The following is a 14,398-nucleotide window of genomic DNA, read 5'->3' as shown; positions in this document are numbered from 1 at the left end:
TCATCAATGCATGGATTCTCCAACTAATTATACCTACGTATGATACTTATACCTAATTAAACTGGTTGTTTTTATTGGTTCCAGGCGAGCCTCCGGCAGCTAGACCTCTCGCTGCTGTCGGAGCTGTGGTCGCTGAGCGAGGCCATGGCGTCGTGGCGCCGGCAGCTGGAGCGCGGGCCCCGACTGCGCCCCGCGCCGCCGCCGCCGCCCCCGCCGCACTACCTTAGAACTTAGCTTAAAACTTCCTTTCAACTACCACTAAAGTAAGGACCCCTACCAATTTCATACAATGAACAGCCTGTTTCTATTTCTATAGCAGGAATAATTTTGTACTGTTGTCCTAACATATAACCGAGATCTCGGTCTCGTTATTCTCGGCCGAAATCGAGCCAAGATCTCGATCTCCGCCAAAATGGGCCGAGACTGTGGCAGCCGACGATAATGTCGGCCTTCAATGTTCCTGTGCGACATGGAAACCAAATGTCCATCGTATAGAGAAGGAACAGGCGGTTCAATGTACGATATTCTTTGTGCTTGGCGTCCATGCTTTATACGGAAACTATTTTTAGAAATTTAGAATTCTGCTAACACCCTCTTAATAGTTTTGACAAACAATAGGTTCCTAAATTTTGTTTCACCATCGGATACTTAAAAGGGTTATTATTTATTAATTGAGTGAACTGACACCGTCGTCTCAAAAATACTGTGTAGTACAGTACATAGACATTTTATGAATACTTATTCACTGATTGTCGTTTAACATTAGTAGGTAAGTATTTGTGAGAAGCGTATTTTTTTTTCAATCATTGTTTCCTTCTGCTGTTAAATCCCGGTACTTGAAATCCGTAAATTTTTGTAACTACTGTAAGCCTACGGCTACATTTATAATATAAATCTTCAATTGTAGCGTTAGACCAGAAATTATTCCAAGCGCATTTATTAAATTTCAATGACGGTGTTTCTGTTGTTTGATTTCATGAATTTGAATAGATAAGTTATAGATAGTCTGATCAGCCATTTTTATGTCACTACCCTCAGAATTTCAGAATTAAGTAGGTACTTAGCTACCCTTTATTTGTGGTGATAAGATTCAGATTCTGAATCTGAATCTTTATTTGTGGTGATAATATTAGAATAAAAAATAATATTATATAGTGATTGGTTGATTAAACTATTTATAATAATAACTGGTAACCACAGATGTAGGTAATGTGTATATTGTGTGGACTGTAAAAATATTTGTTTGCTATTGTAAGGTTTTTTTGAATAAATCATGACTAAGTGTTTAATTTTTTATTTATTTCTCGTTTAATTTAGTCATACGGAAGCTTCCATAGAATTAAAAACTTATTTTTTTAAATACAGAATTTTCCTTATGTTGCTCAGGGAGCTTAGAGAAATGGAAAATTGTTCACACCACACCTTGTAGCAGCAGCGAGTGATCAGCCGTCCAATATCCAATATAGGCTTGCCTCAGCTGAGGCAGCCCGTGCAATTCCCCTCGGCAGAGCGTGCTGCCTCTGGTGAGGCTCGTCTGCCTGACAAAAATGCTTGCCTCTTGCTAATCCTCAATAGTGGCTGTGCCCTACCGCTGTGCGTCATTATATGACACCCTCTCTATCATGATAGATTGGCTACATTTGTATAATTTAAGATGATATGATGATTATCAGTTCCTAACAGTATTTTCTAACACATAATTATGTATATAAAAATCTGCCTTGAAAATGTAAGGAAAGTTACTGCTTAATACGGAACCCTAAAAAAACCTTATAGCAAAAAGATGGCAAGGAGCCGAACTACAGGCAATATGCAGAGTTGCAGACATTAAACGTCGATACGCACTCTACATCATCCCAAGTTTCATCCTTGAGAAATTAATGAGGAAGGTCTGGCGGCTCTGGGCTCTTAGTCCATAATCACATTGGTTACAGTCGTATGGTTACGACCACAAACTACTAAGAAGATACTACGTGTTACGACCAAAGTCATCCACGTAATATGTGTGAGAGCGAGAAAGAGTAATTTTTTACTCGCTCGATCTCAAAGTTTCAAGATCGTGTGCGGTGCGGTCGTGTGTTAATAGCTACCAAAGAGGATCGAGTATTATAGAGAGTTACTGTCGAAGTAAAATGTGTAATCGCAGTGCATAGACTGCCATCTCTTGACACAGGCTTGAAACTTTTGAACCTCAGTTTTGACAATTTGGCCCATATTCTTAGCTTGATATGCTTTAAAATGTCAAATATTAATATTAGCGCCATCTAGCTGAGCGTACCCCAAAGGTGTAATGCCATCTAGGCCACCGTACCTTTTTCTGTATGGTACTGAGGTACGTTTTTTTCTTAAGACTTTATCTGTCTATACTGAGTTATATATGTCTTGGATAGCTACTGATGAAAGTGACAGTAAGCCCATGCTACCAACCTACCAACAATAAGCTATTGTTAATACACAGCCAACGTAGATGCATCCGTGTCCGTGCAGACAGCAAAATGTCCGGCCTGATATTATACAAGAAATCCGCGGATTGCGGTTTAATGCCTCATAAACCGCCATCCGCACACTCAAAGGTTATGACAGATGGCGCCACCCTATTAGTCCATTGCACAGATAAAGAATTTCATACGTAAGAGCGAGAAGATATTTTTTTTTCTCTCTCACACATAAGAATGACAGTGACATGCTTGGGCAATATTGGGCACGTTGGGCACTTGCACAGGCGCCGCCTGGCGGGTTAAAATGTCAGTTTGCCTCCTCAAGCTAGGAACACACTACGCGGCGGACGTCCGTCGTAAATCGACCGCGGACGGGAATCTGGACAATGGAAATACACATAACCGTGCAAACTATCGGTCGACGGACGCGGACGTGGCCTTGAGCGCACGGACGTCCGATCGAAATCTGGCTCGCTGGATGTTTTGTTCCGTGCACACTGATCGGTCGCGTCCGCGGTCGATTTAAGCTAGGAACATACTACGCGGACGTCCGTCGTAAAACGACCGCGACCGCGACCTATCAGTGTGCACGGAACAAAACATCCAGAGAGCCAGATTTCGATCGGACGTCCGTGCGCTCAAGGCCACGTCCGCGTCCGTCGACCGATAGTTTGCACGGTTATGTGTATTTCCATTGTCCAGATTCCCGTCCGCGGTCGATTTACGACGGACGTCCGCGTAGTGTGTTCCTAGCTTTACGACGGACGTCCGCGTAGTATGTTCCTAGCTTCATTCAGTTTAGTAAGAACAAGAACCATGTAATCGTCCTTGGTAAGAAGAAAATAATTCTCATGAAATTCCGCTACATGGCGCGAAGTCATATATACTCTGTCAAACAAGTCTGTCAGTAAATAAGAACAAAGAAAACTATATGCATCCTTTTCTTTAGGGTGCTAGAGAAAAGCAAGAATTTTATATATATCTCTGGATAGTGCGTGCCGACCAATGAGTTGAAGCCAGGTTCATTCACCTTTACTCCTATGTTCTATCTCATTCCAACACTGTGATGTATTGCCAGATAAGTTATTAAAAAAAACGTATAAAACATTCTTCAATCAAATTGACTTACTTTTCTTTGTATTATACGAAAAAAAACTCAATCAAAAACCTTATTTCTCCGGTATTTACCTCCTGCGTACTATGGGAACACTAATAATAAAAAAATAATAATTTTCTGCTATTTTGCTTGTAATCTTGGTTAGTTCTTATCATTATATTGTTTTCATTGTCTCAAATTATATCAAAATTCCCACGAATAGGTTTAGAACGATAAATATGACCTTAAAAGAAAAATAATGCTATGTGTGGTTTTACGACTAGGGTGACCAATCTTTTTTCTTGCATGGTATTTACTCTTATTGAATTGAGCTAAATCTATCAACTTGGTACGGTTTCTATGTTCATAGTTCATATCACAGTATAATAATACCAACTTTATTGTTTATGTCTTTACAATTAACATGAATAATATCAAACTTTTCAGTGTTCCAAAAGATGAAGGAAGGAGGCAGCGTTGGCTGTCGATTGTACCGATAAAAGGAAATGTTTCAGAGCGTTCGACAATTTGCAGATTTGCACTTTAAGCCTGAAGATTATGACACAGAAAGAAATTTTAAAAATCGGTCCAGTAACGACGGAGATATAAATAAATAAATAAATAAATATTGGGGACACCTTACACAGATCAACTTAGCCCCAAACTAAGCAAAGCTTGTACTATGGGTGCTAAGCGACGATATACATACTTAAATAGATAAATACATACTTATATACATAGAAAACATCCATGACTCAGGAACAAATATCAGTGCTCATCACACAAATAAATGCCCTTACCGGGATTCGAACCCAGGACCGCGGCTTAGCAGGCAGGGTCACTACCGACTGAGCCAGACCGGTCGTCGTGGCATAAACATTAAATTGAGATACATATATACATGCGAAGAGAATTGAAATACGTACGAATTGAGAACCACCTTCCTTGAGATTTGGGGCGGCGCTTAAAAATAAAGATACTGTTTTAAAACGTCCTAGTATTTCATTATTTCCCCATTGACAAATACTTCCCTTATATTTTTGTGGCTATTCCCACTAGTTACCACCAAGTTTTTACCTGTCCTAACTACTGGGATTTTCCCCACATTGTTAATTACCACACCGGGGGTTGATAGCTACTGGGATTAGTTTTCCCAGTAGTTACTACCAAAATATTATTGTGATGGTTTAAAGTGACCGAAACACTAAAATATATATTCCATTGCATGCTTTAATAAACAGAATAGAAATGGACCTTATTGACGACTGACAAATTATGGACAAATTAGTAATTTTTTACCTTTTACTTGAGTTTTTGAGGATGGATGTTCACGTTCGTGATAAAACGGTTGATCGGATTTGAATTTAATAAATTACAAAATCAATCAGTCGTATAAACGTAATACGTCAAATTCCGCGGGATATTCCTAATGTATGCTTAATCGTGGACACCCTAAAGAAAGAGATGCAAGACCGGCGTGACGTAATTCAAGGTCAAATTTTCTGGCTTCAAAGTAATGTTCGGCGTGCAACATCCAGTATGTATATAAGATTCTTGGAGAAAAGGATACCTACAGTTTTCTTTGTTCTTATTTACTGACAGACTTGTTTGACAGAATATAGTTATGGTCAGGCTTTAAATGGATCCGAGATATATACTCTGTCAAACAAGTCTGTCAGTAAATAAGAACAAAGAAAACTATAGCTATCCTTTTCTATAGCACCCTAAAGAAAAGGATGCATATAGTTTTTTGTTCTTATTTACTGACAGACTTGTTTGACAAAGTATATATTCGGTGAGCATCAAAGATAGTTATATAAAAAAATATTACATGTACTTTTTCTCCTGACAAGATCATTAAGCGAAATGATAGGTCCGTGCAAAGAGCACTACGTTTTGGGTCTGACAAAATATAGCCCAAAATATAACCGGTCACGATAATCATTATTCGCTCCTACATTTATTTAAATTTGCCACTTTTTTTTTCAAGTAATGGAAACAGCTTGACGGAGTATAATATTATGTAGACTTCAGTATGATGCTGCCAACATGCAGCAAGAAATTCGATCCTTATTGTTATCTGTGGCGTCTTGGCATTGGTGGCTTCGCCGTCAAAAAACAATATGACATATCGTAGCTTAGGTGTCGAAAGAAAGGAAAACGTTCTTCTTCTGCCAAAAGAGCCAAACAAAATTTATTTTGTTACGATTACGAGCTTCGATTCGAGTGCATTCCTTCATAGAATTATAAATATTGCAGTAATTGTATGTATAATATATAATTGCAACCGATGTCCGGTAATTCCTTGCAAGCGAATCAAGAAGCCGTTAAAGAAGAGCAACCCCCGCCCAAAATACCGGATTCCGTAAAGGTTAGAATCGTAATAATTACTTATTCGTATTGTTTTGTAAACTATAGAACTAGCACATTTAATTGACCGAAGCTTCAGCGTACGTCTATAGTTTGACTCGGGCAATTTGCTTTTGTATGTCTGGATTTTCTCGTAACTCTCACCCGGTTCTTATGAACAGTTATGGTCAAATTGTATGATTATATTTTACAGTCCAATTGGCCTTGGAAATAATTCAAGCTGAGAAATTTAGCAAAATAAACGAACTTAAGCATATATTGCGCTTAAGTAAGGCCATCGAGAGTTAGCTATAAGTTACAAGCTACATGACGATAATATTGCAACTAACTTCCGCCATTTCTCATTATTCACTAGAATGTGTGACTGAATAAATACCTCTCTTACTTTCAGAAGATAATTGCAATGGAAAAAGAACCAGAAACAAATGCTAGTCGGAAATCTCGCATAGATCTCAATGCATTACCAACAAGGCAGTACCTGGACCAGACTGTGGTTCCCATTTTACTCCAGGGGCTCTCGGCGCTGGCTAAGGAGCGCCCACCAGATCCTATTAACTACCTGGCTGCGTACTTGCTGAAAAATAAGACTACGTTTGAAAATAACAATGCGGCGTCAAATAATAATCCTCCGGCAAATGCTCAAACTTAAGCATTATTGTAATAAATATATGTTGTGACAACATGATTAGAGAATTTCGTATTTTTATACTATTTTAGTTGCTTGTGGCATAAATGAGCTACAGTTTGGTCTACTTGTTTTGTCTTAATTCTATTTGTGACCTAAGGGGTTTGAAATAGTAATAGTTAACATGCATGTATCATGTTGTTACTATATTACTAGTAAGTATGGTTAGTGATAAATAGCATTATTCTTATGTAAATAAATTTTTGATCATACAGAATACCTTTCAGAGTTTAAATTTGATAATTATGCCCTATTTTAATGAGACTACTCTTAACTTTAACATGGATCTATCAAATGCCAAACATTATAGGTGACCGGAATAAATATACAATATGTTTTGGTACTAGGTATTAATATTTATATACTTTTAAAATTACTAATAAGTTTTCCTATTTCCAATTATGATAATCATTGATTTCTATGTCGGCACTGGCTGACATCAATAACAAAATGATGCATCTGTCATAAAAGTCAAATTGACAACTTTAAAAACATGCAAATGTATTGATTAAATTTTGAATAAAAGTTAAGCCCAATGCCAGAACCAGAAGAAAAAGGTGAGAGAGGTGAAGATGAGGACACTATTGGAGTAAGTCTTATTTATATTCCATTAATATCTAGTGCAGATGTGTGTAGCATGTGTTTATATTATATATTTATTAACTTATTGAAGGTGTCTAGAAATTAGTCATGTAGCTTGAGTAGGAAGTAGTAACGTAGATACGAATAATCATGAATTATTCATTAAACAAACAATAATAATAACATAAATTTTAGTTCAAATGCGTAAAGAGGGCAGCACCGTCATGAAACCCGAGCCAGCTGGTTAGGGGTTTGAACCGGGGTCGTGTGCCGCAGATGCACAATTGCACATGATCGCCCTCATAAGGAACATAGATATATGATTAGTGTGCATACATAGTCATAAGCACTTGGTTATATACAATGATCTGTTGAACAGATATACGTAGGGCAACGTAACCAAGATGGCGACCGGCACGGCGAGGGCTGGGCCGTGCTGCCCAACGGCGACTTCTACACCGGCTGCTACTGCCGCGGACAGCGGAACGGCAAGGGCCTGTACGTGTTCAAGAACGGAGCGCGGTACGAAGGTAAATAAAGTCAGTTAAAGATCTTGTACAGACATAGTGCCAATGTGAATACATTGGCGAAATAATGCTAGGGTCGATTGTCTTCGTAGGTTACAAGTTTACTAAGGAGTAGAATGAAAGTTTTGGATATACGCTCTATAGTAGTTACTATGGATTTAGACCAGTCGTTAAAAACTAGAAAGTTACTCCTACTTGGAACGTCTTAGAGTTTGCAACAATCCTTCATTTTGCCTTCACATTACCTGCAGGCGAATGGCGTCGAGCGATGAAATACGGCGTCGGAACAATGACGTACCCCGACGGGTCGCGGTACGAGGGCGACTGGCGGCACGACCAGAAGCAAGGCTTCGGCGCCTACTACTACCCCAACGGGGACATATACGAGGGCGCGTGGTTCAAGGGGAAGCGCCATGGGCTGGGAACTTACTTGTTCAATGAATACCAAGTCAAATTCATGGGCACTTGGGTTGAGGGCCGGATGGAAGGTCCTGGCCAGATCTTGTACCCTCGTGTACGCTTCCATGGTTCCTGGTACAAGGGCGTGCCCCGCGGCCCGGGCTGCTTCGTGTTCGATACCAACTGTATGCAGCACGGGTTCTATTTGCTCATCAAGGATCCGGCGCTAGAAGAGCTCGGGGAAGGCGAGGAGGAAAAGGAGAAAGTGGACAAGGAAGAGCCCGTGGGAGAAGAGGAGGAGGAGGAATTTGACGAAACAAAAGGTAAATATAATTACTGTCTCGTCGAGTTCTATAAAGCCGAGCCGTAGGTACAACACGTCGTAGGTACGTGACATTTATATATACGTTTTACTATCTAGCTATGCTCCGATATACATATAGTAGACTTAGCCAGAGATAAGTTGGCATTGTTGGCAACGATTATGATATGATAGCCCCGCCTGCGCAAGGTTTAAGCAATGAAGTTATCATCTTCATGAATGTTTGACGTTTAGACTAATGTCGATGCAAACGAGACCTTCATTCATTCATTCTTGATTTGAAAATCAAGAGTGAACAGGCATCTTCTTGACGAGCTCACTCCATCGTAGGCCACGTCTTCGCCTTTGGCTAGTCTCCTCAAGAGTATGCCAAAAAAATAGGCCGTCAAAATCGCTGTAAACTTTGCTTAGTATATGTATGTATACTCTAGCTGTGCAGCCGCCTATAGCATGGTCGCAATTCCAGGCAAAATAGCGGTATGGCGAGCCCGCAACGTGACGGCATACATGTCGGAGTTCCTGCCGCCCGAGGCGGTGCCGCTGCCGGTGCACGACTCGCTGCCGTCGCTGACGGACGAGAGCGTGGCCACGGACGTGCTGCAGTTCGAGCCGCCGCCCATGCTGGCCGAGCACGAGGGCGACGACGCTGATTCCTGGCTGCTGCACCGCAAGCAGTTCCTCGAGGAGGCGCAGCCCAAGGAGTAGCGAGTTGCTTTGCTAATAAACCTTATATTTCATATGATTTTGACTTTACGTAAGTACCGAAGTAGAACTTTAACCCGTTTCCAGGCCCCGGCAATCTAGAAAGTTTTATACATATAAATTCAACGTATAATATCCTAAATAGTGATCTTTTGGCAATAGATTTGACTGACTTGTCTGACTTGAGATTAGAAGGCGAGTGACTTAACCCCCGAAGCAAAAACGACGGGGTGTTATAAGTTTGACGTGTCTGTCTATCTGTCTGTTTGTCTTTCTGTGTGTGTGTCTGTCTGTGGCATCGTAGCTTCCGAACGGATGAACCGATTTAGATGTAGTTTTTTTTTGTTTGAAAGCTGAGTTAGTCGGGAATGTTCTTAGCCACGTTTCATGAAAATCGGTCTACTGATGTCGCAGTCGGGGATTTTTTCAAAATTTTAATTTTGTGGTTAGGTTATTGCACATGAATTGCAGTGTTTAGAGTGTAAATCGCGTTGACACGTACCTGCGTGCGTAGCCAAATGCACAAACGCTCACGATAATATCTCTTTCGTAGCTATGTCTCTATCGCTCTTGCGTATTGGCGCGATATAGCCAGACTACGTTTCGGTGGCGTTTCTTGTCGCAGAAATGCCATTCGGCTACGGGGCATGGGCGATGAGTCGTAGGTACTATCCTTGGAAAAGGGTTAAAATAGGTATTATAAGCAAAAGTCACTAAGTATTACATCAAGTTCAGAGACATCGTGAGCCGAAGTAGTATCAAAACAAGGTTGATTCTTGTTTAATATGATTTTTGTAATTAGCGACTTGCTTATCATCCGTCGATATGAACAAATATTGGTAATGCGCCTTGACTTATGAAATTATACTATATCAGGGTTTTACTTTAACGAGCCATTGTAAGCATAGTCTGCATAGAGAGCCAGCAGGCTGCAGACACGGGCTGTTTATTTAGTTATCTGCGTTTATTTCACTGGTGAAATTTCGGGACCCCAATCGCAAATAAAAAGTGGCTGTTCCATATACTTTGGCTGTCTCAACTTAAAATTAAACTTCTCTAAACCTACAATTTTGTAAGTAAGGTACAATAAAATTATAAGTCTAAAACCTACAATTTTGTACGTAGGTATTAAGACGATACAGGAGCGAAAATGCTAAAATGGAAAGGAGCCCTCCTTTCAATTAGGGAATTCTAGTTTAATATACTAGTGTTAATAACTAGATTTATCGAAAAAAAATTGTCCATTAAGAACAACTCAGTTAAAAGGTTTTTGAAGATCAATGATTTTTTCAACACAGATTGTTACTATTTTTATCTGTGTCGGACCGTTTTGATTTTTTAGATATTCTGCTTTTTAAAGATTCTAGAGCCAATCAAAAATTTCCAAAAACGGTCTTTACCATTAGAAAGGTGTGATACTCAAAGATTGGTAACAATTAACCAAAAAAGCTAAACGGTCCGACATAGATTATTTCATTGTTATTCAGATTCTCAAATTTCGTTCCGATTGATGAAGTTTTGAAGGAGGAAAGAGTCGAGAGCGGAACCTCGATTTTAAAGATTTTTTTGAAATATCTTTTGACCGAGTTGTTCTTAAAATGGACATTTTTTTTTCGATAAATCTAGTTAATAATAATAACACTTGTATATTTAACTAAAATTCCCAAGTTGAAAGGGGGGCTCCTTTCCATTTATCATTATCGCTACCGTATCCTCTTAAGGTGCAGTGCAGCGGGCCAATTACGACTGGGGGTCCATTTTCAACTAAGGTACAGCGGGGCAAATCTCGACTGGGGGGCAAATGTAACTGGTCCATTTTTTCCATGTTTTACAATGTTTGCATTATTAAATAGAGTGTCCACCGGTTATATATGTTAGGCGTGTTCAGTGGATATCTACATGTAGAACTCAACATCATAGTGTAATAATGGAAAAAATGGATTACTTATAATTGACCCCCAGTCGAGATTTGTCCCGCTGTACCTTACTCTTATTCTTTATGTTATGTAATTCCATGTTAACAGGGCGGGAACAAAACTTCGTATAATAATGAAACTCGTAATAAAAAGTAAACCTCAAATAATTTATTAAATTTAGGCACAACTAATAATTTGAGTAATAAATTAATAACATTAACATAACTTTATTAGAAAAATGCAATAGTGCTGACAAAGTGAGCGTATTCAATCAGATCACATACCATATTTATCTAAATACACATTCATAGGTAGATAAGGTGTGATAGACGGGGTAAGAAGAACATAGTAGTTCGAGGCGAGCAATCACTATAAATTTGGGCGAATAAAAGCTACTGAGCTAATATAGGTATACTGAGATTTCTATCAAAATATCTCGTGAAATTTTGGTATGATAAGATATGAATATTATGACTCAAGATAATAGGCTCCCCCTCAAGAAAATAGGGGGGCAATATACTATTATGATTACTTAGGACAAATTCCATGTAAATGCTATTAATAATATGAAACGGAATTAGTGTGAGATATGTAGGTACATTTTATTACTCGTATGAATAGTTTATTAAATCTCGCCCAAATAAATGTATGGTGAATCTATAGTGATCTTCTTGTCCCTGTGTTTGTCACCTTTACCTATAACAAAATCTGGTTTACCTATTGACTGCGGTATAATTGCTAAGTAAGGCAAAAACCGACTTTCTAAGCTTGAATTTAAAACATGTAGGAGAATAGTTACGTATTGGCCGTTACAATCAGCCAATATTTTTTAGCCTCAATAATATTTTAATTAACAGAACCAATATACCTAATAAAATACAAAAGCTAACATAAGTAAGCGATAATTCCTATCTACGCTATGCATTTAAAATAATAATTTTATTACTATGCATAGTTGCATTGCATACCTAAAAATGCTGTAGTAGCAAATACGCAGGTAGGTAGGTATGTCAGATACTGCAGCGACAAAATAGGAATTCACGATTAGAAAATGTAGGCTTCAAGAATACTCAAGTATGACAATAACTTAACACTTCCTAGTTTTGTAACACGATTTCTATAGATTTGTACTTTTCGGTTTCTCATAAGATTTCTATTCATCTCGGCAAGCATCATCACATCAACAAGCAAACGTTTTCATTAACAAAATCCCGCCGCTCTTACATTCAGTAAACAAGGTCAACCTTACAATCTGTAGTTTGTGGGTCACGAGACCCCTCCGATCTCGCCGTGACCTCGATATACAGTCAGATTCCAATCAAACTCCGGCGGGTAACAGTATTTCGCGTATACATTTGATTTGTACTGTTGTAAACTTTAGTAGTCAACTTTTGTAGACTTTTTATCGTGGAGGCGCTTGTGGCGGGGCATCCTCTAGTTTACCCCATACCACATTGCACATTTCTCGTACGAGGGCTTGCTCGCCAGAGTCTAAGTCGGGAGCTGGCCTCCTTCTTTCTCTCTCCACTCGCTCTCTGACTTCTAACACTTGCAACGCACGCACGACCGCTTCGGGACGCTCGCCGATGCCGCCGTTGACGCCTTTCTCTGCCTCCAATCGCCGAACCTTTTGCTCCAGGTCCCTCACGTACTGCACCGTGCGCTCCGCCAGCTGCGGGTGCGTAACGGGCGCGGCGGGCGCGCGCACCTCCTCGGCGTTGGTGCCGCTGCTGCTGCCGTCGCCGTCGTCTCGTTCCCGGCCTGCCGCTCGTCCGCAATTCACACATGTGCTCCTCTCTCGCTCCTCGTCCAAGTACAAGCACAATTCTTTTAACTCTAAATTGTCTCTTATCAGTTCCTGTTGTTTGTCGTCAAGTTCCCTAAGTTTACTTTGATATGCCGAAACTTCTTGTCTCATCACTGACGCCGTGTATCTGCCGAATCTTTGCCATTCGCGTGCTAACTTTCTTCCTTTCTGGCGATCATCATCTAAAAAACAACACAAATCACGGAGCTCCTGATTATCGTCGCTCAATCTTCTGTTAGCGTCTTTCAATGCTTTTATTTCGTCCAATAGTGTCTGAATTTGACGACGCTGGTCCGTCGAAGCTCGGGGCCCATCCGGTTCTACTCGCTTAGTAAATTTGAGCATATCAGCTGATCTCCTGTGGATCTGCTCCTCCTCAAGGTTTCGCTGTACTCGCTGGGTGTCGTCCGCGCTACGCGCGCGGGCCGTGGGCTGCCCGGGCTCGTGGACTATCGCCTTCGTAACCACCTCCCCCGGAGGTCGCAAAACACGTAAAGCTCCCGGCGCTTGAGGGTACCCTATCGGGTATCCTTGGGGATACTTCGAAAAGGGAATCGATCCTCCCGGATAAGCAACGGGTTGGGCTCCTAGCGGATATTGTATTTTATTGGGATCCGCAGGTTTCCCTACGTAAGGAGGTTTGTACTCCTTCGCGGACGGGTCAATAGTGGCTAGTTTGGGACCGGCCGCGGACGGCGGAGGCGGATGATACCGCGGTGGAAAGTTGACCGGTTCCGGGCCCTGTTTACCTAGTTGCTGTTGCTGTTTCTGTTTGTTGAACTGAGTCGCATTTTGATTGATTGACATTGTCGTTGGAGCCGATTCTCAGACTGTCATCAGCTCAGAGAGGCCGGGTGCTGTTTATGTGATTCATTTCAAAAACGGCACAGATTGCGCACACGCGAAAGCTGAGGCGGCACGGGTTCAATACAACCATTGGTCCTTGAATGAACGGAGGAGGGGACGCCGGCTGCGTAGGCCGCGGACCGTGGCATTCGCGCAATTATTTTGTCTAGATCCGATGTTTAGTGAGAGGTACAGGTCGCTTAGATTGTCAGAGCACTGGTTGCACTTTGTTTATGTTTTAGTACAGGTGTTTTGGGGTTACGGTGTTGTTTACGCGGCGAGAGGCGGACAGAGTGGCCGTGCGAAGGAACGCGGCCGCGCGGGGCGCGTGTGGGACTGGCGCGGCGCGGCGGCGGCGGCGACGGAGTACCTGCGCGAGCGGCGAAGGCTCTCGCGGTCCCGCTCTACACGTTCATCTCACCTTCACGCACACTAACACACCGTAGTCATTGACTTTGCTCTTGTGGTTTTCTTACAAAGATGTTCACGCGCACACGGTAGGTGAATTGTATCAATGTCCGTCATCCGGATTTGTTGCGTTCCATTGGTAGATTGGTAGTATTGGCACCATTAACTCTCATGGTGCAATACAGAAAATGCATTTAGAAAAAATAATACACCATGTTTTGGTATAGGTTTTTACTATTTGTAAGTTTCCCTGTAGGTACTATAAGTAAATGAAGTTTTGAGTTTTAGAGCCTTTGTGTA

General features: G+C 40.9%; 4 protein-coding genes across 5 annotated transcripts in view; 3 read left to right on the top strand and 1 right to left on the bottom strand.

Annotated features, from left to right (window-relative positions):
• Positions 1 to 1,289, top strand: part of LOC125228729 (anaphase-promoting complex subunit 11-like) — a 60,876-nt gene extending 59,587 nt beyond the window's left edge. For both annotated transcript variants that reach the window (XM_048133398.1, XM_048133391.1), the window contains exon 3: positions 85 to 1,289. In XM_048133398.1, the coding sequence (XP_047989355.1) occupies positions 85 to 234 (150 nt within the window). In that variant the 3' untranslated portion in view covers positions 235 to 1,289. The remainder of the gene's footprint in view (positions 1 to 84) is intronic.
• A 4,403-nt stretch (positions 1,290 to 5,692) lies between these two features.
• On the top strand, positions 5,693 to 6,808 carry LOC125230684 (protein dpy-30 homolog). Its single transcript, XM_048135934.1, has 2 exons — positions 5,693 to 5,905; positions 6,296 to 6,808. The coding sequence occupies exons 1-2, from the start codon at positions 5,825 to 5,827 to the stop codon at positions 6,551 to 6,553; spliced, it is 339 nt and encodes a 112-aa protein (XP_047991891.1). The 5' UTR covers positions 5,693 to 5,824; the 3' UTR covers positions 6,554 to 6,808.
• Positions 6,809 to 7,055: 247 nt separating this feature from the next.
• LOC125232199 (radial spoke head 1 homolog) lies at positions 7,056 to 9,161 on the top strand. Its single transcript, XM_048137837.1, has 4 exons — positions 7,056 to 7,178; positions 7,551 to 7,701; positions 7,950 to 8,420; positions 8,886 to 9,161. Exons 1-4 carry the CDS (start codon positions 7,125 to 7,127, stop codon positions 9,122 to 9,124), a joined length of 915 nt encoding a protein of 304 aa, XP_047993794.1. The 5' UTR covers positions 7,056 to 7,124; the 3' UTR covers positions 9,125 to 9,161.
• A 2,022-nt stretch (positions 9,162 to 11,183) lies between these two features.
• LOC125230264 (coiled-coil domain-containing protein 85C-B) lies at positions 11,184 to 14,216 on the bottom strand. Its single transcript, XM_048135375.1, has one exon. It carries the CDS (start codon positions 13,649 to 13,651, stop codon positions 12,440 to 12,442), a length of 1,212 nt encoding a protein of 403 aa, XP_047991332.1. The 5' UTR covers positions 13,652 to 14,216; the 3' UTR covers positions 11,184 to 12,439.
• Between the last annotated feature and the right edge of the window lie 182 nt (positions 14,217 to 14,398).

This window comes from Leguminivora glycinivorella, chromosome 1 (genome assembly GCF_023078275.1).
Source record: "Leguminivora glycinivorella isolate SPB_JAAS2020 chromosome 1, LegGlyc_1.1, whole genome shotgun sequence".
In the NCBI taxonomy this organism is placed as follows: Eukaryota; Metazoa; Arthropoda; class Insecta; order Lepidoptera; family Tortricidae; genus Leguminivora; species Leguminivora glycinivorella.
The sequence above is the reverse complement of the archived record's forward strand: the minus strand, read 5'-3'. Positions and strand labels throughout refer to the sequence as shown.